The 26640-nt window shown below is 41.0% G+C and overlaps 1 protein-coding gene across 2 annotated transcripts in view; it reads left to right on the top strand.

Moving 5' to 3' along the window:
- LOC109038385 (uncharacterized) overlaps positions 1–26640 on the top strand; it is a 234604-nt gene that overhangs the window by 135264 nt on the left and 72700 nt on the right. For both annotated transcript variants that reach the window (XM_019053425.2, XM_072304912.1), the window contains one exon: positions 15016–15221. In XM_019053425.2, the coding sequence (XP_018908970.2) occupies positions 15016–15175 (160 nt within the window). In that variant the 3' untranslated portion in view covers positions 15176–15221. The remainder of the gene's footprint in view (positions 1–15015; positions 15222–26640) is intronic.

A 26640-nucleotide genomic window follows, 5' to 3' on the forward strand; every position in this document is an offset into this window, starting at 1 on the left:
CTGCTTCCGTTGCCGCTTTGCTTGAATAATATTCATATTTTTCCTTCATGGAATTCTAGCTCCGGTTCCACCTCCTCAGGGAGAGGTGAATCCATACACGTGTGGCATTTCGATATTTAGTAAACTCAATGGACTACTGGATAATCCAAAAATTTAAGCATTTTCGATGTTTCCTCATGAAAAGTTTACGTAGAACACAATATCGTCACCTTCCAGGCAAAGTATCACAAGCGCCATGCGACGTTTAAAAATTTCCGCCGCCATTTTATTTCTTTAATGAGAAATTGTTGGTTGAATCTGTTTGGAAATTTCACTAAATTTTATCGGCAGCACAAAGAAAATTCAGTGAAATTTTCGGACAGCTTCGTTGAAAAATTTCTCTGTAAAAAAATAAAATGGCGGCGAAAATTTTTAAACGTCGCATGGCGCTTGTGATACTTTGCCTGGAAGGTGACGATATGCACAACGAAAATTACTGAAATTAACTCCCAGTCAAGATTTGAAGGTTTCTATTTATCATTGGCTAAAAAAACCAGTGTCTTTTGAATCTAATTGCGCACTACCACGGTTTTGGCAGACTTCTCAATAAGCATTGTTCATTTTCTACCCTGCGTTCTCAGGAGTGGAAAAACTTGCACCAGCTGAACCGTATCGCCAATATTAAATTTGCCAATTTTCACAGCGCATGCAGAATTGTCGCGGTAATGTTCAGTGTACGGTTTAACTCAAGTAGATTATTGTTTTTTTCATGTGCGGGAAGTTTGTTGCATGGAAAAACTTTAATGTCTTGGTTCGAGGTTACCCTCAGTCATTCTCGTCGCAAGAATTGTGTCACATGTGAAATTTTGATGAGAAAACATCTTAATAATCTTTCAATTCGCACCGTGTCTAGTTCCATTCGCCGTTCGACATTTTCGCATATCATGAAACATATCTTACTCTGTAGTAAAAAATCATGAGATAAATTAAGAACGCGGAATGCCTGAGGCGCGAAGAGCTTATAAAGTGAACCGTGAAGCGGCTGGGGGGTGTAACACCAAATCCGAAATAAAAAATATAACATTCGGTTGGTTCAACCGGATTTTATGGACATTATTACCCTCAGTTTTTTCGTCGATTCGTCTTATCGTTCAGCGACACAGAGGCAGTCTCCGTGCCATTCTATGCGTGGTCTTCAACTTCAAGACCATCGTTTTCGGGCTTGTACGAAAGAGATAACGGTTTATGGTTTGAGCTTCGGCCGTTGCACAGCATCGGCCCCATCAAGACTCGGAATGAAGCGTGTTTGGTTAATTAAGAGAAGAATGCAGTTTGAAACTCTCATTTCGCCGGTTTGCGGTCTGTGTGCTCTTTCCCTCCGGTTTATTGGGCGCCGTTGATGTTTCCCTGAGCCATCAACCGAAATACTCGGATATCAAAACCCTCACGGAGAAAATACGTGAATGCGTTTCTGTCAAAAGGAACCATTTGCAAATACACTGTTAAAAAAATGTCGGTGTATTTATTAAGAAAAGGGTAAAATTACCAAGAATTCAGGGTTCTATTTGATAGCAGTTTTTTCTTGGTAAAATTACCATTAATGGAATTGGTAGTTTTACCGAGAAATCTCGGTAAAATTATTGAACTTTCTCGGTAAACTGGACCTTGGTAAAAACGCCAATATGTTTTATCGACTGTGGTAGAATTACCGAGATAAAATGGCAAAGTTACCGGGAATGGATTACCAATAAAAGTGGTATTCTTACCTGAAAAAAAAACCAGTAAAAATACCGGTTTTTGGGTAAGTTTACCAGTCTATCTTGGTATAATTACCAATAATTGGTAAAAAAAAGTGAGATGGTTAAAGGTACCAACGGACCTTAGTAAAAACGCCGAGAATTTTTTTTCAGTGTACATTAAATCACTAGAAACGCTGATCCTATGATTTAATCCATTTGTGCAAAGTTCCGCTCACCGTATCGTTGTTTGCATAGTGGCAACACTGAGTAGGAAAGTAGTAAAGGCGGTCATCCCAAAATATTCAGATCGCGAATTGGTTCCATTCACGACTGCGCCCTTCCATCTCGCAGTCACGCATTCGGCAATATGCAAATCAGGATCAAAACGAGCCTCAAAATAGAATACTCAGCATTTTAGGCGGTGATTCTCAGCCGCCTCCAGGGTTATGCATCGATGCGTAACCAAATTGCCTACGGAGATTGAAAATTGCGTAATGATCTCGAAAATATTATTTTAACAGTAAGCTTTCCAAGTTTCCTCGAGGCATAATTTAGTATGTAATAATAAAATGTAGTAATTATTTAATTTTTTCTTTTCCGGGGTCTTCTATTGTGTTTAAATCTATATTAAATCTTTACTGATGTAATATTTGTAATCTGAATATGAGAGGAGCATCACAACGTAATATCGGCTCACATCGGTTAACCTGTGATATTTCGTTGTTAACAGTAACAAAACCAAAAAAAAAAAAAAAAATGTAGAAACTACAAAATTCGACACTAGCGCAATTCAGTTGCTTCTCCAATCCGTTTACTGACACTATCCAGGCGCGTTTTAGACAAGTTTATAAGTGTGCATGCAGCACCCGCCTGAATGACCGAAACCTCTCCCTTTCCCCTTCACCCTAATTTGGACGTCGGATGTAGGTCAATTGCAGAAGAAATTGAGAGGAACTATTTCTACGCAGGGTGCTCTTCTCTTTTCAACGGCTATCGTAGACGAAGACCACCCTCTCCTTTCTCTCTCGAGATTCTGCGTTATTTTTCGTCTGCAATTTTTTCTTTTTGCCGAGAAATACCTTGCAAATGTTAATTTGATTTTACATCACTCTGGGTTTTTGAGCGCAAAATTTCACTCTAAAATTTTTAACAAGGAAATTGTAATTTTTCCCATCGATTCTTTGAACAAAACGTATTTCAATCCGCACATGATCGTTCAAAAGAGCGAGCGATTCATCCACTTTCCAAGCAAAGCACATAACGTCTTTTTCCGCTCGAAGGAACGTATCTCGATTTCAAGGTTGCAAAAGTGGCCCGAAAAATTCAATTTTTCACAAAAAATTATGTTTTTTTTAATTTTTTTTAATTAAGTATTTATTTTTTCACAAAAATTTACCAGTGCAAATTTGGTCCAAAATCTGACCGATTTTTGCAAGAGATCAAAGGAAAAGTCGCGGAAATTTTCAGTTTGAAATGCTCAAGATTCTCTTGGTAAAAAAGCAATATGCAAAGGAAGTTTGGCAACATTTAAATGTGGTTACGTTCTTTCGTAAAAGAAACGACGATAATAGCCTAAACCCCTCGGAATGTGTGATCGTGCCGAATGTCAGACTTGATGGCTTCCTGTTGCCGTCCAATATACGTTTCATATGAAATGTCTTGAAATCCTCTCCTGATCGACAACATAGGACGAGTGCGTACGCATATGCATGCGTACGTCGGTTCACGTTCGTCGCATGTTCGCATGCAGGAACGCGCCTCTGGAAGCAGTCCAATTTCGGAATGGGTTAAAGCACTGGCCGCTATGCTGCCAACGTACACTTGCCATCTGCATTCCATAGCGCTTCGAGCAATCGATTTGCGACCAATTCCTTTAAAAACCAAGCCTTATTCCGCCCTGCTGAGGAAAAACGTCGTAAGAACCTATGTACGTCGCCAAATTTCCTTTTATAAAATACCAATTTTCAAAATATATATGACTCCCTCTCCTTAAAATTTTCCACGAATTTCATTCTCAATCAGATCTATATTATCTGAGAATTTCGTAAGAAACTATTCACAACTCCTCTTAGTCCTCTTCAACAAACAAGCCCGGAATTTCCGGAAATAGTACTGATTTCTTAAGGGCGGTTCGGAAGTACTGAATAAGTGCGGAATTCCGCCAGAAAGTCTGGAATTTTTTTCATTTTTTTGTCGCTTTTTGAGCGGGAAATTCAAATTTTTTAAATTTACCGAATTTTGTCAATGGACCACTAGACAAGGTACGAATTTAAGCAATCTGATACATGTTTCTTAACCAGAATTTCACGTAAAACACGATTAGCGCAACGAATATTACTGAAACTACCTCCTAACGAAGATTTCAACGTTTTTATTTCACATTGGTTACGAGGAATTTGAACTGCCCGCTCACAAGAAACTCAAAGCTCTACTCGAGTCAAATCGCGCACTACAACGGTTTCAGTAAGCTTCTCCATCGAGCAATGTTCATTTCCCATTATATGTTGTTAAAACCACAAGAAATTTGCTATAGCTGAGCCAAAGCGTCAAGATTGAGGTTTCCAGATTTTTATATTGCAGAGACTATCATGATGAAAGTTTAGCGCGCGATGTGAAACAAGTAGAGCATTGAGTTTTCGTGAGCGGGCGGTTTGAATTCACGCATCATGAATCATTGAATGTCTTTGTAAGGAGTTGATTTCGGTAACTTTTGCTATGCGCATCGCATTTTACGTGAAATTTTGGTTGAGAAACATGTATCAGAATGCTGAAATTCGTACCTAGTCTAGTGGTCCATTGGAGGTATTGAAAAAGTACTGAATTTTTCTGTTGAGGAGGTACTGAGTTTCATGGGAATGTACTGAATAATTACCGTAGAAGTTCTGATTTTTGGTCAGCCTATTTTAGTTGACACCCTGCAAAAGCATTTCAGCGGAGGAAATATGGCAACTCTTAAATTTTCATATGGCTTTCTTTCTTAGCAAGACGGTATTGAGACTAGCGCTGCCATTAGCTAGAAAAACGTACGATCGTTCGAATGTTGCGTAATTCCCTGCACGGTAAAATGCCCGCTTTTTAGGAATAGTTTTGAATAGTTTTTTGTTAAATTGTGTTAATTGGCGGTTCAGAAAATGCATTGAATTTTTTTGTTGAAGAGGTACTGAATTTCTTGGGTATGTGCTGAAAAAGTACTGTAAAAGTACTAATTTTCGGGCAGCCTGTTTTAATAGACACCCTGCGATCGATTTTCAATCGATCTCGATCCAATTGAAAATCGCCGGGCGGGGAGCGCGAAATTTCGTCCGAATTTGGAATTCGGCTAGTCCTTGCCAAAGCAGGACCGCTGACGTTGCCAAAGCGTCCATAAAATCTCCAATTTCCTGCGTACTTTATGAAGGGTCCGAATGGAGCCGGCAGCGGGGGGTGCGTCGTCCGCGCCCGGAATTCGGATCAATGAAGAAAGCTCCGGAATTCGCGTCTGGCGCGGAGAAGTGACGCAATCGCGGCGGCAGAAGTGTGGCAGGAATCCCCGCACTGCTCCCAGATACTGCTGAAAAATCAGATTTTTCCCATTCAAACGCGTGTAAAAGTTTTAAATTTCAACGTGACAATTGGCAACCCTGAATTCCTGGCTCGTGCCGGCATCGAATATACCGCGGATCGATTGTTGAATCGTCATCGATTGATCTTGATCGATAATGGAGATGTTGCATGTGTGAGGAATTTGCGGTTTGACTACTGATTTGTTTGTAAAAGTTCGCGAGGAACACGATGGAGCCACTGGTTTTCTCTGAATTCACTCCCAAGCTCAAAAAAAGCTCTCAAGTTGAGGCCAAAATGGAGGAGATATCCCACGCTACCCTGAGAGTCCACCTCTATACATCAAGCTAAACTCTCCATGCAAAGATAGGGAGCAAATACATTGACAGGGCTGCCATTTTATTTGGGAACTCCAAAACTGAAAACACGGCATCACTGCTAATGTATTTGCTCCCTATCTTTGCATGGAGAGTTTGTCTTGATGTAGACGTGGACTCTCAGGATAGCGTGGGATATCCCCTCCATTTTGGCCTCACTTTATAGCTTTTTTTGCGCTTGGGAGTTGATTTCAGAGAAAACCAGTGGCACCATGGTGTTTCTCGCGAACTTTTACAAAAGAATCAACAGTCAAATCGCAAATTCCTCACACATGCAACATCTCCATTCCTATCTTGACGAGGCTATTTGGACGTATTTCTGCCAAACGAAACTATGTGCATTATGACGTGAGCCCTGTTATGCATATATTCTTATGGGTCTCAGGGCTTATGTCTTAATGCACATAGTTCCGTTCGGCAGAAATACGTTCATTTGTCGATTGAGGTCATTTGATAACGATTCAATACTCGAAGCGCAAACGGGTGCCTGCCCGAAGCCACATCTGGTTTCAGTGTACTCTCCTCAGGAGCACTTGTTACACGCTACAAATAATGGAGCGTAGGAATGCGTATTTCCAATCGATTTGACCAAAAAAATCGATTTTTTTTGCGGCGTATACGTAGTATACCGCCTTTGCGATCGTTTCGAACCCTGCTCGATACAATAACCGAGTCCCTTAGTTCCTTACCGAAAAGTGACTACCGCGAACTTCTGAGATTTTCCAAAGCGTGTAAAAAGTTTATTTATCCATCAATAATTATGATTTAAAGTTGTTTCTCATTCTGGGGCTCATTAGTTTATGTGCAGTGAATACCAAGAGTCTACGTTACTTGGTTTTTTCAAAAAAAGCCTAAGAATGCGACGCGCTGATTTAAAATATGCATATATAAGCAGAATCAAGCGAATTGATTCGAGGATGGCTGAGCAGGTCGGCACTCTCGAAATGAGAATTTAACTCCTCCGTTTTGTTCAAAACGTTGCTTTGACAGATCTGTAACCTCGGTTATACTTTTCCAAAAGTTGGTACCCGTGCTCTGATAGTGCAATCTGTGTAAGTGCAATCTGTGATGAGCCTCGAGACTCATTAGACCATTAGCTAAACGTGGCTCATACAGGAATCCACTTACCCCTCTCTTTCCCACGCTCCTGCTCACTGCGTCGGCGTCTCGACGAACAATAGCTAATGACGGTTGCCAAGCGATGCCGGGATCCTCAGCCCCTCGCCCAATTACTTACGCTTCATTAACCATTTCACCGTCACGCTAGGATTCGTCCAATTTTCAAAAAAAATTGTTTCGCGAGTTTTTAGCAATTTTTTCCTTACTCTCCGTTAAAACACGAATTAAAAGAGGTCTCATTCATAAAAATCGGCCAAATAGAAGAGAAGTTACAGTATTCGAAATCCGAAGAAATCAACAAAACTTCTCCAAACAAAAAATAAAATGAAGGGGGGGGGGGGAAATGTATAAATTACAATTTAATATGATTGACCTCAGAATGTGACAAGCAATTCAATTATAAAAGGAGAAAAAATTGAGTGAAATTACAAAAAATTAGCCTCTTGCAAGGGGCTTCCTTGTATGAGTTTTGACCGAAGACAAGTAAATCCCGTTATATTATTAAAACGAAATTGACTCCATAGTTTAATGCCTTAGTTTCTTGAATACGATTATTTTAAGCACTCGATTTATATCAGCAATTTTACCCATGAGGTGATTTCCTGAGAGCTGATAATATCACGAATTTCTCATAGAGCCCTTCAAAAATGGCTTGCTTTTTGGGCAGCCGATTCGGCCATCAAACCGGGGTTTAAATGGAAGCTGATAATAACACAAAGCTCTGAGAACAATTTTAAGATGAGTATAGGAACGGTTTGTACATTACGAGGAGAGGCGGGCATTCTGTTCAGCATATCGATACATAAGTATTTTCACACGTAGAATTCAATTTTCACGTCAGGGAGTCGACATATTTTGATTTTTTCGATTTTATACGGGAAATTTATGGTTTTTCGGGATTGAAATTACTTACAATTGTTTCATGAAAAATGAATGCACCCAAAATGACTATAGCATTTTGACTTTCACATACCTACGTGCACTCACTAAATTGATTGGTAAATTCAAAGAGTGGGTACATCGACCTGGTATATCAAGTTTCTGCGATTTTTTACGGCAAATCGGTAGATTTTCGGGATGTGGATTGCTTACTTTCAATTCATGAATGAATAAAGCATGGACATGGTTGAGCTTCTTTGCATGAAAAGACGTTTAAAATAACAAAATCAAGACATATTTAATACAATTGCATTTATATCGAGTCAATTTCTTTTCAATAATATAACGGATTTATAATACCGGTGATTTGGGTATTTTAGCCCCAAAATACCTTTAAATCGACTTTATCTTCTAGGAATTCGACAGAATTTTTCCTTTCTTCGCTTAAATTTTTCCGTAGCACTTTTCTTCAAGAATCTGATAAGATTTTGCTTGAGGCGGATCAAAAAACTTAAATTTGTTCGAATAGGCTTTCTAGATTCACAATACACGGTCTCGTCAAGGTGCGTCGTTGACCTGCAGTGTTGGATCGTGAATTCTCCTTGTTGTGCTGCTTGCCTTTTTTGAAATCTCTGTAAATGAAAACTAAAGGGGTTGATATGTGCGAGTTAATGACGCGCCTTATCAACACATTGTGTTGGAGTTCACTGCTTGTTTTTTTTTAACCGCGAAATGTACGAAATCGTATTTATTTTTCGACCCCGATTCATCGGCCGAATTGAATTTCGCATCGATGATGTCGATATCGAAAATGCCCGCCTGGTTCATCAACAGGCATGTTGCAAATTTCAGCTAGAGCCAAAAGAAGAGTTATTCTTCATAGGAAATTGTTGAAAATACATGATGTGCGCATCGTGAAAGTCTAAAAGGTTGTGGAGTTAGGAGTGTATTTCAGACTTCCTAAAGCGCTCATCGTGATTTTTACGCGTTATTTTCTCTGAGAAGCAATTCTTCTGTTTGCTCCAGCTGAAGTTTACAACAGGCCCATGGTGTAACGATAGCAGAAATGTAGCTTCTGGGAGTCAGAAATCTCGCGCTTATTTTAGTTGCAGTGATACTCAGCAGCTAGGAAATATGCTGAACAGAATGAACTATACTAGATTCTCATTTGAATTCCCCTCAACGCCACCGTCCAGCTCGCCCTTCTGGATAGGATGGGAGCAAAAACAATCAACTAATTTATTTGTCTGACGTCTGTCCCTTGTGAAGTGGGCGGGAGAATACTCTCTCTGGCGGTCCCTTCCCACTCCCTGCCGCTCTCTAGAGGGATCTTAGAAAGTAGCTTCGTAATCAGATGTTACGCTATCAAAATAATACCTTTGCTCCGAAAAAAATGAAATTATGTCATCAGTTGTTTGTTTGGTGAACTTCCGTTGAAGACATGGTAAACGTACCTAAGAAATTTGCTATTTCAGAAACTCAGATGAAAAGTTTGTTGGAAATCATTCGGTGCGAAATAAACAGAGAGGAACTGCAAACTGCAGCCTTATCACACGGCAAATCGGGTACAATCATATCAACGTCTGTCTGTGTATGGCTGGGTTGCAGCAGAATAACGAAGGGGATTTTTCCTTTTTGCCAGATTGATAGCAAGCATTCCGTGTACAAGCGGGATCGAAGTTCCTGCGTCGAATGGTTTCCCGCAACCCGGCATACACAGCTACGGCGGCCCGCGGAATGGGTTGCGCACCAGCTCTTGAATGGACAGAGTTTCTGGTGGGGGACAGAAATAGGTGTCGTCGCGGCGCGCGGCGATCAGGGGAATCAGGAATCCCATGCATTGATCGCGTCTTTCGCTATCGGCGCGATGCGATATCGACGCGGACGTCCAGCCACTGCACTGCACTGAATCGGTCAGACAGATGAGTGTAGTGGGCCAAATAATAACTTAACGAAATCAAAGCCACTGGTGTCAAATTGCCGTTAAAAAGACCGTCCCTGAATCCTGAAAATACCGCTTAGTATACTGCCAAGGAAAACCGCCGTATGAGCCTTCAGACGATGCAATTTCCTTTAGAAAATCACAAATTTCTGGGAAATTTTGTCAATATTGCTCTTCTAATTTATTAGAGGATTTTCTTTGTAATTAGTTTAAAAGTGTCTGAAAATCTGAAGGAAAAATATTAATGACTTTGTCAAATCTCTCCCCCTCCCTAGGGTGTCCCTTACATGGGCGAAACGAGGAATTTTCTGTGGGAGGGGACACCGGGGGATATAGAATTTGTGGTAAGGGGGAACTGGGAGGCCTCCCCGGCAAATTTTTGAAAATTGGAACGTCTCGAGAAAATTTTTGAGCCATTTTCAATGGCAAATTAAATGGAATTAAATATTAGAGATGACAGAATTTTGCTGACTTGTTTTAAACATATCATATCTTACTGTGGGTTTTAGTTCATTCAAAACATAACACTGTTAGGTTTTATTACATTCCCTATGCCTTTTACCTCAAGACTAATTAGTATCTTGGGCTCTTGATTTTTTTTGGAAGGGGCCGAGCAGAATTGTGTGGAGGGCCGTCCCCCCTTCTCTATTTCCACCCATTTCAGCCTCATTGTCCCTTATTTTTGAAATTTGAGAAAATTTCAGCTCGCCAGGTCTCAAAACGTGCTATGAGATGTAAAAAATAAGGAAAATTTTCTCCAAAAAATTTACATTTTTTTACCGATCTCTCAAGCGCCCTAAAGCGCCTTTGGTTCGTAATCGTAAAATTAAAAAAAAAAAACATGATCCCAACTCTCTAGTCCAAAAAGAGGACTGAAGACAAGAATGAGATCGAAACATGAAAGCTCCGGCTACACAGTGTCCTGAACGGGTGTAAGCAACTCTTCAACGATGGTTTTGGATATTTTCCCTCAAGAAGACTAATCCTTTCGTTAAAAAAACGAAAACAAGAGGTGTAGACACATGTGTCAAGCTGTCTGTATGAGAAAGAAAGATGTAAGCTTCAGGAATAGCCGGCAAAATTGCGTCGACAATGCTAAAAGGAGCCGAACTCACAGACACGCCCGGTAAGCAGATTTACCTTTCCCTGAAAATGGTAGTTTACGGCCAAAGCCTCAGAGATCCGGCGAAATGACCAAAATTTTGGTCCGAAGAGTTAGGTTAGGTTAATTTCCAGCTGGGGTGAATTATTCGCAACCCTGTGTCGGCAGCAAGAGGCTCGAGTTCACTGCAGGGTCTAAGAGGCGCGTCGGAGGGTGGTTACCGCGCCTCAACTGGCCGTTCTTTCGGCCAGACTCAACTGGCCGACTTTCCGGCTACGGATGCGACCAAACTGAAATTATTTTTCTAAAGCACCGCAATTTGGATGATGTCCGTAGTGAAACGACACTGATTTTGTCAAGATACCAATTTTGACACGTGCGTCCTTTAGGGCGCTTGAGAGGTCGGTAAAAATTTTTTTTTTTGAAAAAACGTTCCTTATTTTATTAACTTCCTTCAAATTTCAAAAATAAGTGAAACCCTACCTATCTCCCCTTGTTTTCTACGCCGACAAAAGAGAGACCCGGGAGAAAAAGACTGAAATGATGCCCGAAAGTAATGTCAAACTTGAAGAAGACCCTTGAAAAGTTGTGACTAGTCGGAGGACTGCAATCCCTGGACTGCCGCCCACTTAGGGACGAAATCATCCATAAAACCCACGCTGCCCCCATAAATTTTACTCTTGATTCTCAACTAATTCAATGTTTGGTAGTCTTATTCCGTTGCTCTGAAAATCAACGAGGGCTTCCGCCGGATACGGCCCTTTCGTAAATAAACTGAGAATCGTTCGCGCCCATTTTTACATGAAAAATCTCATTTCTTTTCCCTATTTTCTACGCCGACAAAGGTGAGACCTGAGAGAAAAGGACTAAAGTAATGTCCAACTTGAAGATGACCCATGATAAGTCGTAGTCGACTAGTCGAAGAACCACAATCCCTGGACTGCCGTCCACTCTAAGGAGATGGACCAGTCCTCGTAGATTCTCTGAGCAATGGAATAAGACTACAAAACCTTGAATTTGTAGAGAATCACAAGGGAAATTCAGAGGGGCAGCGGCGGTTTTATAGATGATTTTGTCTCTAAAGTGGGCGGCAGTCCCAGGATTGTGGTCCTCTGACAGGTCACAACTTTTCAAGGGTCCTCGTCAAGTTGGACATTACTTGCAGGCATGAACTAAGTCGATTGCTACCGGGTTTCTCCTTTGTCAACGTGGAAAATAAGGGGCCCGTGGCAAAGGACGACATTTTCAATGAAAGAATCGGCACGGACGTTCATCAGTTCATTTGCGAAAATGCCGTATCCTGTGGAAGTCATCGTCGATTCTCGAACAACGGAAAAAGACTACAACACCTTGACCATCAAAAGTGCAATTTAGGGGGGCAGCGGGAGTTTTATGGATACTTTTGGCCCCAAAGTGAGCGGTCGTCATGTATTTCTGGTATTCTAATAACTAGTCGTGTTTCTTAAGGGACCCTCGTCAAGTATGGCAGATTTTTGGGCACCATTTAAGGTGAATTTCCTGATTTCCCCCGCTCTGAAACGAAAAAAAAGGGGGACAGGGGGTTGAGAGTAATACAACCTCTCCGTCAATTTACAGGCCGCTTCCGCGATTACGAGGGCTGTCCCAAAAGAAACCGGACTTTTGTCATAGAAGACGAACCGAGCGTCGTAATGAAGTTTTCTTGGGCTTGTTTGAAAGCTGATAAGCTACTGAAGATGCTTGTTTTTACAGAATGCAAAAATTCGTATTGGTAAGGAAACTACACGCTTTGGAATAAAGGAAAGTCAAACTCGAGTTGCGATTTTTGTCTTTATTTCAAGAAAAATTTAGATACAACTTTAAAAAAACCCAGGTTTTAAGTTAAAAACTTCGTTGCTCTCTTATTCAAATGCTTAAAAATAAGGAAATGAACATTTTAAGCAGCTTACCAAGTCATCACCTATCCCCTTCAAAATACTCGCCAGCTTTGTCGATGCATTTTTGCCACCGTTTCTTCAATTGGGAGAAACACTGTTGGAAATCCTCAGATTTGAATGATCGCAATTCCTTCAAGGTGACCTGACCTGGCTCCGTGTGATTTTTTCTTATTTCCACGACTTAAATCTACCTTGAAAGGTCGACGTTTTCAAACCATTCCGGAAATCCAAGAGAACACCTTGTAGGATTGCGATCATTCAAATCTGAGGATTTCCAACAGTGTTTCTCCCAATTGAAGAAACGGTGGCAAAAATGCATCGACAAAGCTGGCGAGTATTTTGAAGGGGATAGGTGATGACTTGGTAAGCTGCTTAAAATGTTCATTTCCTTATTTTTAAGCATTTGAATAAGAGAGCAACGAAGTTTTTAACTTAAAACCTGGGTTTTTTTAAAGTTGTATCTAAATTTTTCTTGAAATAAAGACAAAAATCGCAACTCGAGTTTGACTTTCCTTTATTCCAAAGCGTGTAGTTTCCTTACCAATACGAATTTTTGCATTCTGTAAAAACAAGCATCTTTAGTAGCTTATCAGCTTTCAAACAAGCCCAAGAAAACTTCATTACGACGCTCGGTTCGCCTTCTATGACAAAAGTCCGGTTTCTTTTGGGACAGCCCTCGTACATTTTCAAGAAGATGCACTCGGACTCGATGCTAATTCCGTAGCTCGGAGATTGGAGCTCTTTCGGACTCTTCGCATTTTAATGAAATTATTTATTGAATTAGACCCCTCCCCGGTGGGGCCTGTGGTGGCTCCCACACGTGGGGGCAAATGAAGATTTAAGTGTCACATGTGGAGTTTCTTAGGACATTCTAAAAAGAGAAACGGTCTATCTATGAGCCGTCGAACCTACACTAAAACCCTCGTCTCACGATCAAATGAACTCATCAAATTCAAGATGGCGGGTTCATCAACATTGACGGCCCGCTAACTTTTGATAGCAGACTTGCGCGAAAACCAGTCGCCATCTTGCATTTGATGACTATTTGATGAGTTCATTTGATCGTGGGACAAGGGCTTATGAAATAAAGGTGCAGATCCCCCAGATAAACTTTGGGCGGATAACATTTGGCAGGGGGATCGGATTAACTCGCAGTTTCCGCCGATTTTTTTTTTGGCCCTCGTCATTTTAAATTCTCAATTCGAAAACTGAAAACTGGAAACTACCTCACAAAGTTTTTCCCTTGATATGAAGAAGAACGCCGAAAATTTAATATTCCCATTCCAATTTTACCTTTTACCCCTCGAAAATAAAAACGGCAAATCTGTAATGGCAATGAAGACTTAAACAAAATAAAAATAATAAATTTAAAATAAAACCCAGAAAATAAAAGAAAACCTAAGATTTATGAGTACGCCAATTTAATGACTACATAATTGTGTTAGATATTTTAGATTGCATTCGATGGTTTATTTTGTAAAAAAGATCATGGTCGCAATTTCGAACGTTTAAGGTTTAGTGGTCCTTTAAAATTTTGAACATTTGAAAAGAGCGGCAAATTCAGACAGCCTAAGCTTCTGATCAAATAAAATCATTTCATTGAAATACTTTGGCGCTTAAGATTTCTTGCGCGTCCCTCTCCCTCTCTACGATCAGTCTCTATCAGTGGCGTGGCGTGAATGATCGACTATCGACATCTCACCATTTGAAGCTATGGTAAAGAATCGATTATTAAGGTGTTCGTTGCGAACACCCTGTCTATCGATCCTTTTCCATCGGTTTAAATGGCAGATCAATCGATACATCGCAAAGCACGCCACGCCACTGGTCTCTATCTTTTCTCAGCGACACTCGCCGAAACAGAATCATCCTCAACTCTCAAACATGATTTTGGATCGAGCAGCCGATTTATGCGATAAAATTTACGGTCATAGTTTCCGGGTATCTCTCGGTTTAATCAACAACGCAGGAGCACGCCAAACGCGTGCGGAGATGTGGAATGCGTGAGGAAACGCATTTATCTATTCAAGAACTGGAGTGCAACTATTTCCCCGGTGCCGCCGTTGATAAGTGTGTACCGCGGGTTGCGGCAAACCGTTCTAGGTAGAACGTCTTAGCTATGTATGGCGGGTTGCGGGAAACCATTCGACGCAGGAACTTCGATCCCGCTTGTACTGATGAAGCTTTTGTTCCTTTTATATCAACACTCATGTAGGGCGGGTTGCAGCCAGAATAATGAAGGGGTTTGTCCATTTTGCCCGAGTGACAGCGAGCATTCTATGTACTTGAAGCTTTTGTTTCTCCAATGTCGACGCTCTTGTAGGGCGGGTTGCCGCCAAAATATTGAAGGGGATTCTTCCTCTCTGTCAAATCTATAGCGAACATTTCGTGTACTGATGAAGCTTTTGTTTGCGTGTTCCAGAGCTGACGGGGCCAAGTGCTCGGCTTCGAAGGTTCGAGTGAGCTTTTTCGAGTGCGAGCGTCCGTCTGTGATCACCCCGGAGACGGGAGGCGGAGGGCCGGAGCCGGTCGACGCCCCGACGGCGAGCTCGACCTCAACCACCTCAGCTCCGCCGCCATGAACTCCACCTTCGGCGACCACCACCCCGCCTACAACCGACAAGCCAGGTAAGATATACCGCACTACTAATACAGGGCCATCCATAAAACCCGCAGTCCTGTAATCTCAAAGGTTCTTGCTCATTTTCAGGTACACTGGAAAAAAAAGTCACGGGCTATATATACACCGAAAAAAAAAACTCTCGGCGTTTTTACCAAGGTCCGTTGCGGTACCTTTACCATCTCACTTTTTTAACCAATTATTGGTAATTTTACCAAGACAGACTGGTAAGCTTACCTAAAAACTGGCATTTTTACTGTTTTTTTTTTTCAGGTAAGAAAACCACTTTTATTGGTAATCAATTCCCGGTAACTATGCCATTTTATCCCGGTAATTCTACCACAGTCGATAAAATATATTGGCGTTTTCACCAAGGTCCAGTAAAATTACCGAGAAAGTTCAATAATTTTACCAAGAAAAAAATGGGATCAAATAGAACCCTGAATTCTTGGTAATTTTACCCTTTTCTTAGTAAATACACCGAGATTTTTTTTTCAGTGCATAAAACCCGCAATCCTGTAATTCCAAAGGTTCTTGCTCATTTTCAGGTACACTGAAAAAGAAAGTCACGGGCTGTTTGACATACCGCCCGTTTCGGGCTCAGAGGCCGAAAGTTCTGGGTGCTGGAGCTTCGATTGCTCCAGGTGCTGCGTCCGAAACTTTCGGCCTCTGAGCCCGGAACGGGCGGTATGTCAAACAGCCCGTATAAGAACGGATGCCGCAGCCGAAGTTTTTTTTTTTTTCAGTGTACACTGAAAGAAATAGTTCTGTTCACAGGGCTCCTGCACTTCTTTCGTAACAGTCACAGAAGCTTCCGTTATATGAAGACAAAGTACTCGGTTCCCACGATCGAAATTCTGTTCTCACAACAGAAACATTCTGTATAAGCGTAAAAACTGCAGGAGCCCTGTGAACAGAAAGTTCTGTCGTCAGCACCATCTATTTTTTTCTGTGTAGAGTACCAATATAGGGCACGGACATGTCGGTAATTTTGAGGTTAGGTCATGGAGCTTTTAAGGCTCAAAAGGGCATGAATTCAATTTATTCAGAGTGGTGTATAATTCACGGGGAAAAAGTGTCATGGGTCATCCTCCAAAATCGTGGTACTACCCTAATTTGTTGGATGATATGGACAATTCCAATTAATTTTGGTAGTATACCGCAACTCAAGTTAGAATAGTGCCGTAACATTAGGGTTAGTAACCCAATTTACTGGGGTACTACCACAAATAATCGGGGTAAAAATACAATTATTGATGTGGGCACTACCACGATCAATTGGAAATGTTCATATCATCCAACAGTTGGAACTTACAGAGATGATGCCTAGTATTGATGGTGCGGGACTTTTGGATCACCCTGTGTAACTTCTTTAAACTGTGGGTGTGAGAAAAATATTGGGACTTTCTCTCAGTGATGGGAATACAAATGGGAGATTAGTCTGTAACCCGTTTTGATAGCGCTAAGCAAACCAATCATAATTTTTTACATTCAGATTTTAGGAAAAGAACCTATGTGAATAGCGGAAGAACTTCGATTAAAAGTCGTATGAAGGTTGGGTTCGGATCATCTCTGTATTTGACTGGCTTTCGGAAGCATATTTATTTTTAGCGTAAGGGAGCTCGATAAGGGCTGTTTTTGGGCCCACCCTTACTTTCCGCAACCCCACAGCTTTTTCCTCTTGAGAGGTCTATTTTACAGAAACTATCGCATGGTTTGGTAACTGTCGGTCCTTTTCGGATCTGATACCGGTCTAACCATGCGCCTTAGGCCAATTCCAGTGAAAAAAGAGAGTTTAGCGGGTTTGTGATCAAATTCCAAAAAATCCAAATTTTTCGCCTAAATTGCCCTTTTTACCATTTTTTAGTTCAGCGTTAGAACAAGAAATGACCAAATCATGATGCATTCCGTAAAATATAAACCCTCAATAAGCGAAAAGAACGTACAGCCAGGATGGTCCCACAAACGACCCTTATCGATGAATGAGAAAAAGTCTGAGAAAAAAACAAGATTCTCTAAAATTCAAGAAAGTGTTACCCTAAATCCGCGACAGATTTTCCAAGTCGTGTGAACAGCCTTTTACTGCCTTTTTCTTCTACTTCTTTTCTTTTTCATTTTCTTATCTTTTTCCTTTATTCTTTTTTCTTATTTTTCTCTTTTTTCTTATTTTTCTCTTTTTTCTTATTTTTCTCTTTTTTTCTTATTTTTCTCTTTTTTTCTTATTTTTCTCTTTTTTCTTATTTTTCTCTTTTTTCTTTTTTTTCTTTTTTCTTCTTTTCTTTTCGTTTTTTATGTATTTTTTTTTGTTATTTCTTTTGTTATTTCTTTTCTTTCCTTTCTCTTTTATCCTCTTTTCCTTCAATAATCAGTCCCTAATCCTGGCCAAGCGACGGGAACCGTTCCGGGTTCGCACGTAGCCGCAAACCGTTAACGCTGGATCGGGCCCTTTCTCCGGTCATCGGCAACGAGAGACGAGACTATCCCTCGGAATCTAGACGCGTCGTCGCGTCGCGGCGGTGCATCACGTCGTGGCAAATTGTCCGAGTCGGAGCCAACGTCACGACTCGCCAGGTGACGTCACGTAGACTCCACGCCGAGACGCGCCGTACTCACATGCGTTGCCGATTCATCCATGAGGGTGGACAGTCATGACGAAGATCACCCTCGTTCACGGAGAAATAAACCCTCAATTGGACTGAGTTAAGCAGAAAGGAACCAACCCACATTTTGGAAAAAATTGAATTATGAGTAGTTTTGAATTCAACCACTGCTCTACTATCTTTCGCCAAAAATTCAAAGTTTTTGTTGGAGCAAATTTTGCAGAAATTGAACTTGAAGTTTATCGTTTGCATTGAGTCTTATGCAGGAGCCAAACTTTAAACCTCTTTTTCTCGGTTCGATCCCGATGTGGCTTGGTTCCTTTCTGTTTAACTCCGTCCAATTACAAGGACATGCAGTAATACTTTTTCAGTAATAGGCTGATTATTTAAATTGATAGACGCAGCTATAGAGAAAGAAGACACCGAGATATTTGAGGGATCCTATCGATGGAAGCGGATGGTTGCTATGGAAAAAAGGTCATTGGAAAAAAAGTTTCTTGGGTCTAGAGTTCAGACTCTTAAAAAATTCACAAAACTAAAGTGCAAATCTATGAACTGACAATGAGGCAATTGGTCGTTCGACTAAGTCGTCTAAATCGAAAAGCCTCTGCGGGCTGATTATTGAAAGTTACAGACACAGGATACAAAGGGAGACTGGATCGATCGTCGAACGGTGAATCGATGATCGAAACGGTGGTTGCTCTAGACTAATGGAAAACTGGTAGACCAGCTCTAAGGTCTCTCGAAGGTTGTCGTTAATCAGCATATTACTTCACCGGAAAAACATTCTATTTGATCCAGAGTCCAGACTCTTAAAAATTCGATAAGAAAAACATACACCTGATAAACTCGGATTTTTGTTTGAAGCGAGAGCCCAGCCTCTTAATTTGAGCGCACTTCCTCTTGATTCAATCAAAAATCCGATTGAATCAAGTGTATTTTTCTTGTCAAATTTTTTTAAGGGTCTGGTCTCTGGATTCAATAAAAATGTTTTCCAGTGAAGTAAGATGCTAATTAACGGCAAACTTCGAGAGACTGTACAGCAGGTCCATCATTTTTCGTTTTACTTTTTCATTTTTTGCAGTTCGGCACTTTCCAAGAAGAGCCATTCAAGTTTTACCCATTTTAGCCATTATTTCCATCGATGGATTCCGCTCGGAAATATGACAACGGCGCTTTGCAGAGACCGTGAAAGTCGAGGAGAACCCGAGAAGGAGACGAAAGACGAGTAATCCGTTTTTAGGCTTCTTTGGCTTCCCTCAACCCCCCCCCCCCCCGACCTCGGCTAAGGAAACTCGTCGCATCATTACGCGCCGCCCCGGCCGGCCGTGATACCAGCCCGTCGCGACACGACGCGATGCGTTGCGCCTTCTGAAAAAGCTCGCCACAATCGGACATATTTCTGCCGAACAGAACTGTGAGCATTAAGACATGAGCCCTGAGACCTATAAGAATGTATGCATAGCAGGGCTCACGTCATAATTCACACAGTTGCGTTTGGCAGAAATACGGCCGATGTGAGAAACCCTCGTCCCCGGACGACGACTCGATCGCCAGCAAGTGAAATTTGAACATAACCCGTCGCGAAAAAGTATATTTAAGTTGTAAGCGATTAGAAATAGCGTAACTTTGTTTGTTTGTAATTTTGACATTTTTTACTAAAAATATCACAGATTCTACGTACGATTCTTCGTAGAATTCAGCAAAACTTTAGACAGAAAGCGCGGTTTCTTATACTTAAAAATATTGAATTGCTTTCATTGAATTTATTCAATTTTTCTGCGTCAAGGAATTAAGTCAGATGCCTTCGTCTTTTCACGGAGATCGTAAATGCAGGAATTCATTTCTGACTCTCTGGATGCGTTCATCGTGATTTTTGGGTCATTTACATGATACAACTACATCAACTTCTCGGTAGCCCAAATTGCCTAATCGACTAGTTGAAGGCGAAATTGATGAATTCAGTCCTCCTTTTGCTCTGGTATGAGTTTGCAGATGACCCATTCGTAATTTTTGAAGTTTTGCAACTCATACGAGGTTTTGGATATCACTACAATATTTTTTCACACGTACGAGGTGATCCAAAGATCCCGAGCCGCCAGCACTAGGCACCAGCATTACCCATCTAACCTCTAAACAATTTAGATGAAGACTTGCCGACTCCGATCTGCCGGAGGAGCTCTGGCAGGATTGCTTTCAGTGGCGGTTGGGTGTCACAGAGCGCTCAGAAGCGCTTTACAAGTAACTCATTAGTAGCAGTAGAGATGAAGACTTGAAATTTTGTAAATGCTCCCAGGTCAAAGGAAATGACTCTTGGGGACTCCCAAATTTTTATATGGACCAATCTGAAAAGGGATAAAAAAAATTAGGGGCCACTGAGTGGTTCGGTACTTTTGGATCACCCTCTATACAGAGTTCTTTCACGCACGTTCATATGTTCAGTTACTCCACGTTACCAGTGAAAGCGGGGTGAAGAAAATCCAATTTTCAGCGTTACGTATTTAATGAACAGCCCACAACTGACCCACTCCCACTATCGGAAAACGCAAACTCGCAGCCAACGCCGGGCGCCGCCCAAAATTAATTAACCCCGAGGCCGCCCTCGCACAGTGGATCAGAGAGGTCGGACGTGGAATTTTAGACTAAAACTGCAAATTTTGATATTTATTTCGTCGCATTTTCAGGGTGTCTACAAGTCAAAAATGTCTGGAAAATCCGGAAATAGTACTAATTTTTTCAAGGGCAGTCCGGAAGCACTGATAAAGACCGGAAATGCCGCAAGAAGGTCCGGAATTTTTTTCATATTTTTGTCATCTCTATCGCAATTTGAGCGAGAAATCCAAAATTTTTGAAAATGTTATCGTGAATTTCGTCAAAATGGAGGTACTGATATAACCATACTGAATATTTTCTGGTTGCAAGAGCGTATGGAATTTCTTGCGTATGCGCTGAAAAAGCACTTTAACAGCACTGATTTTCGGGCAGCCTGTTTTAGTAGACACCCTGGGATCGATTCTCAATCGATCTCGACAATCCACATTTTTGAAATTTTATCGAATTTCGTCAAATGGAGGTACTGAAAAGTACTGAATTTTTCTGATGAGGTACTGAATTTCTTGGGCAAAAGTGCTGCAAAAGTACTGATTTTTGCCCAGCCTTGTTTTTATTATTAGTAGGGGGGGAACACCATTCCTGAGTTTTATATCTTTTAGGGGATGCGCTCTTGTATGAAATTCCCCGAGGATTTCAACGAAACTACTTCTAGAACCTCAAAACTTTGTACAAACAGAATTATAAGCTTTTAAAGTTTCCAAATTTCGTCCGACCTCTCCTATCGACTCGATCCACTGTGCCTCGCCCCGCTCACATCCGGCGTGTTTACACGTTTCTGTCAATGTCAACCCCGTCGAACTTTCGTTAGCACCATCGGCCCTCGCGTTGGATGCAGTCCGTCGACCTTGAACGTGAAACTCAAGGTCGGGAAAGTGAACTTGGCCGGCCGGGGGCGGGTGGGGCGTTGGCGCTCCGAACCGCGTCGTCAAGTGGGGGGCCCGGCCTCGGAGGGGGTTGGGGGGGGGGGGGGGGGGGGGGGGTTCTCGGCGGCACCACGCATTTCCCGCAGCCTGCGATGCTCTTTTTTTCTCGTAATCGTCATAGTAAATCGATTTTCCCACCGCATTTTCCGTCTCGGGCGCTCCCGGGTGCCCCCCGCGGTCCCCCCGTTGCCCCCCTTTTTCCCCCACAACGGTCTCGCGCCGTCGCCTCCGGCCGGCGTTGCGGGATTTTCCGGTAATTTATTGCGTCTGCTCCAGGGAAATAAAATACTCTATGCAGCTCTTGTAGATTTTTTGGTAACGTTGCACGGTGTCAACGATCGTGGTGTCAACAAACCCCAGAATCTGATCATGGTGGTCACCGGATTGTTGACATCGTTGCTCAGGCTGTAAAACGCAAAAAATGGGGTCATGAGCATGGTGCTTGTTTGTCAAACGATCATGGTGTTCAACAAACAGAATACATATCTTCCTTATGTGTAAACTTAGAAAACGTGATCGTTGGACATTGTTTTGATTGATATCTCATAAGAATTAGAATTTTTTATTTTTGGATGATCATGGTGTCAAGAAAAACTTGGAAAAACTGTTGACACCATGCTACGTAATCGGTTTTTTTACAGTTTCCAGCAATATTTCAATACAGTAAGTTGGAAATTTTTAGTCAACGTGCGTTACAAATCAGCATAAAGCTGAAAATCTCAAAACAGAGGGAAAACGCTCAAGTGAGCAAAATTTTCCCCTAAAAAGATACGCACCCACTTTTTATACTCACCCACAAAAGCACCCATCTGGAAAGGAAAACTAAAAGCACGTTTCTTTTTCCTGAAATGAGCCAGAAATTTTACTTTCCAATTGCAAAATGTTTAGTTCAAAAGCATAAAAAGATACGATATGGTGCAACACCATATTTTAATCCTGGAAGTAAAGTATCGCCAAGAAATGCAAGTAAAATTATCATGGTATTCTTTTCGTGGGAAAGTTGTTTTTTTTTTTTTTTTTTTTTTTTTTTTTTTTTTTTTTTTCGTTTTTTTCTTTTTAACAGATTTTTAACAGAAACGAGTTAGTCTCAATTTTACCGGCCATGAGTTCGAGGAAGTTTTGGATTTAACTAGGTGATCGTAAATTTTCTTTGATTTTAAAATTTCAAAGTCGTGTTATTTCCAAATCACCATCTCTTCCATCTAAAACGACTGGCGCGTCGATCAACATTTTGTTTCAGTGGCGCTGCGTGCTTTGCGATCCATCCGATTGAAATCTTGTCATTTAAAAGTTCAACCAATTACAATAAAAGGTATTAAATTTACATTTAAACCCATGGATACGGATCGATCCCAAGGTCTTCGCAATGAATGCCTTAATAATCGATTCTTTACCATATCTTCAAATGGGAATTCATTAATTGCCCTCTTTTGCAGTAAATACCGCCTATCAGGTTCGCGATTTCTTCTGGCGAGTCAGAAAGACATTGTCTAATGCTCATTTAGGATAAGGAAGATTTGTCGCCTGAATCGTCTTCTCTCACAATGAGCTGAGAGCGAAAGAAATCGGCCGTTCAATCGGCCAATTCCATGAATGGGGATCTGTCATGAGAGGGATGATTTTTGGGGTCGAAGCTCGAAGCCGCACCCTCCTAAGTTAACGACCGCGAGGAATTGCATTTTCGCGTCAGCTTAAGCGAGGGTGGAATATACGATTATAAATAGAGGTCTTCAACCCTATGTCCTCTAAAAATGTAGATCGCTTCCCATAAAGAATATTCCGGTGGAAAGTTTGCCAAATCTTCCAGTAGAAACTATTGCCAATCAATTTTATTGTATTTTGATTCCAATCTTTCGGTTTATTAATCATTTAGGAGATTCTAGCTTTTATAGTTTCAACTTAGGTCCACTCCTATTGAAAATTTTTGCTTCTTGGTATACCTGGAATGAGACGGCATTTAAGCCTTCCTCCGATATGGAGTTCTTTTTCGTCAGTTCCGGGGCTTTTTAGGCGATTCTTGTTTATTATAAATTCCTCCGTGTTTATCATACGCTGAAAAATTGTATCTCGACTCAGGTCTGCTCAGCATTGCAAAGTATATCATATAAGTAGTAGTTAGAACATACATTAAATGGCAACAACTACAATTATAATATCAAGTACTACTAATAAATTATTATATATCATTTAGGTCGTTTCTACAAAGAATGGCTCAATTCTCCTGGAAATGGACCGGAAAAGTACTGTAAAAGTACTGATTTTTGCCCAGCCTCTTTTTGTAGACACCCTGACATGCACTGGGAAAAAAAAAACACATTGGATCTAGAGTCCAGACTCTTGAAAACATTGACAAGAAAAGAATACTCTTGATTCAATCGGATTTTTGCTTGCATCAAAACGAAATCGCTTAATTTAAGATGGCTTGGTTCTTGATTTAAGCTAGATTCTGATTGAATCAAGAGTACTTCTTCTTGTCGATGTTTTTAAGAGTCTGGACTCTAGACCCAATGAGTTTTTTTTTTTTTTTTTTTTTGTTCCAGTGTTAATCATCGATTCTTTGCCATAGCCTCGCATGGGAAAATATCGATAATCGATCATTCACGCCTCACCACTGCTTCGATTGAGCTTTAAGGGTCAGTTGCGGCAACGCGGGTTGGCGGGGTCCCGTTGGTCGGGATGTCACGATAGGCAGGAGCGGGGTCCGGGAGCGTGACTCTGCGTAATCGTAATCGGCGACTCCCCCTTTTCCCGACAGAATTCGCTATGAATAATGCCCGATGAAATTCGCCCGCCCTCCGCCCCAGCCCCCATCCCCCGGTCTCAGCCGGGGCCCGCCAGCAATCTAATTAAATTCGGTCGCCATCGATCTCGCCAGGGTATTCTTACGGATGCACTCGCATCGCCACCACGGGAATAGACTACTGCGGGCATAGTCGCGTCCATCGACCGGGACCCGTTCATGATTCCTTGAGCTGGAACCTCGCAAGTCTGAGCTACACTACACTGGAAAAAAACACATTTGATTCTAGAGTCCAGACTCTTAAAAACATCGACAAGAAAAATACTCTTGATTCCATCAGATTTAAGCTTAAATCAAGAACCAAGCCTCTTATTTTGAGCGGATTTCCTTTTGATTCAAGCATAAATCTGATTGAATCAAGAGTCCTTTTTCTTGTCAATGTTTTCAAGAGTCTGGACCCTAGATCCAATGTGTTTTTTTTAGTGGGGGGTCCGGAAGTATTGAAAAAGTGCGGATATTCCGAAAAAAGTCCGGAATTTTTTTCATTTTTTGGAAATTTTTGTCTCAGTTTGAGCGAGAAATTCAAATTTTTGAAATTTTCGACATTCTGTCAAATGAAGATACTGCAGAAAGTACATGAATTTTCTATTGAGGAGGTACGAATTGCTTTCGGGCAAGTGTACTAAAAAAGTACTGTAAAAGTACTGAATTTTGGCTCGCCTGTTTTAGTAGACACCGACCACCCTGGCTCAATTTGAGCGGAGATATTCAAATTATTGAAATTTTTCGAATTTCGTCAAATGGAAGTACTTAAAAAGTGCTGAATTTTTCTGTTGAGCCAGACTTTATAGTTCCAAATTACAAAATGCAGTCCACTTCATCTGAAGCAACCGTATTACCCTCTACATAGAATCAATATGCTGCTAACACTGTTAGTTAGGTTTTGAAAGGATACAACTATTTGACCTCTGAAGCCACTCTCGGCAGTATCTTTTCCCAATGAAGGCGTTTCTCATGCGTTGTCACAGTTCATCAAAAAACTAAGTGAAGCAACCGCATTACCCACATTGCATTGACACCGTTATCATCAAAGAATTATCTCAAGGAACCTCCTGTGTAAAATGAGCCTATCTTGAAATTATTAAAGTTTTTTTTTTTCGATATTGAGTATTGACACTTATCTTTGACACCTCTCGTTCGTTTACCGCTCTGATTTTACTAATTGCTCTCTTTCTCTGTTTTGTTGCAGGTAAGGAAACAGTAATATTCTCAATTATTCTTACTCCGAAATTTCAGTGAAGTTGTGGTGAGTCAAATCATAAACGAGATAAATAAAATATTTTATCAGATGTATTCAACTTTTTGACCAGTCACTACCGATTGTTTTCGTGGGAGCTTACATTTATTACCGGCTTTGTGCGACTTTTCTGGAAATTTTTCTAGCTTTTTACTTTCCAATTAGCTTTATTAACGGAGAATCTGACCCGCTAAGGAAGAGTGACGTATATTTATTTTATCCTTGATGAAGTAACTCGAGTTCGAAGGGACCAAAATTTCTCCTTCAAACGTGCGGTATACCAACCGCGCGTCCTAAGTGCACGAATAGTTGCTCCTGTCAAAACTGAGCTTTAACTACTTGTTGCTTCCCAGATGAAATCCATGACTACATCTCCTGCTGGCAACATCTACTCAAACAATTCAATTTTTAGTCTAATAAGGACTAATAAAGGAACCTCGATGCTCATACTTGTTTTATTTTACTTACATATCGACGGTGAAACTACCAAACCACGTATCTCGTTTTGCGACGTCGCAGACTTCCTGTCATACTTTATTTTTTAAATGAAAAACTACTTAACGTCCAGTCTTGAAAATTTCTGTGATTTTTCCTCTTTGTGCGGAGAAAATTCCGTGAAAATTTCAAGGAATGATGTTGATTTGGTCTACTTCAAAAAAATAAAATGCGAGCGTAGATTTTTAAACACCGCAAAAGAGATACGTGGTTTGGTAGTTTCACCGTCGATATGGCACATGCAGAGGTGATAGGAGCCGAAGATTTTCGAACGTCTAGCATTCATCATCAGGGGCTATTGCATACAGTAACAGCGAAAGAGCAAAATAACAAACAACAAGCACTAATAAACTACACCATGCACAAAATTGAATTAGCTCAAACAGTAAATAGCAAAAGTTTGAAGCTGCACGGGTAAGAAAGGAGAGAGCAAGTTGACAGGTGACAAGAGCTGTTTATAGCTGTGTAAGAGCTTATTTTATTATTTATAGATGCTACACCAATCTTGTTTAATTCAATTTTTCACAAAATGGACCACTAGACATGGTACGAATTTCAGCATTCTGATACATGTTTCCTAACTAAAATTTCACGTAGAACACGATGCGCACAGCGAAAATTGCTGAAATTAACTCCTTACGAGGAAATTTAATGATTCTTGATGCGTGAATTCAAACCACCCGCTCATGAAAACTCAATTCTCTACGTGATTCATATCGCGCGCTAAACGTTATCATGACAGTCTCTGCGATATAAAAA

Source organism: Bemisia tabaci, chromosome 10, assembly GCF_918797505.1.
Source record: "Bemisia tabaci chromosome 10, PGI_BMITA_v3".
NCBI classification, from domain to species: Eukaryota; Metazoa; Arthropoda; class Insecta; order Hemiptera; family Aleyrodidae; genus Bemisia; species Bemisia tabaci.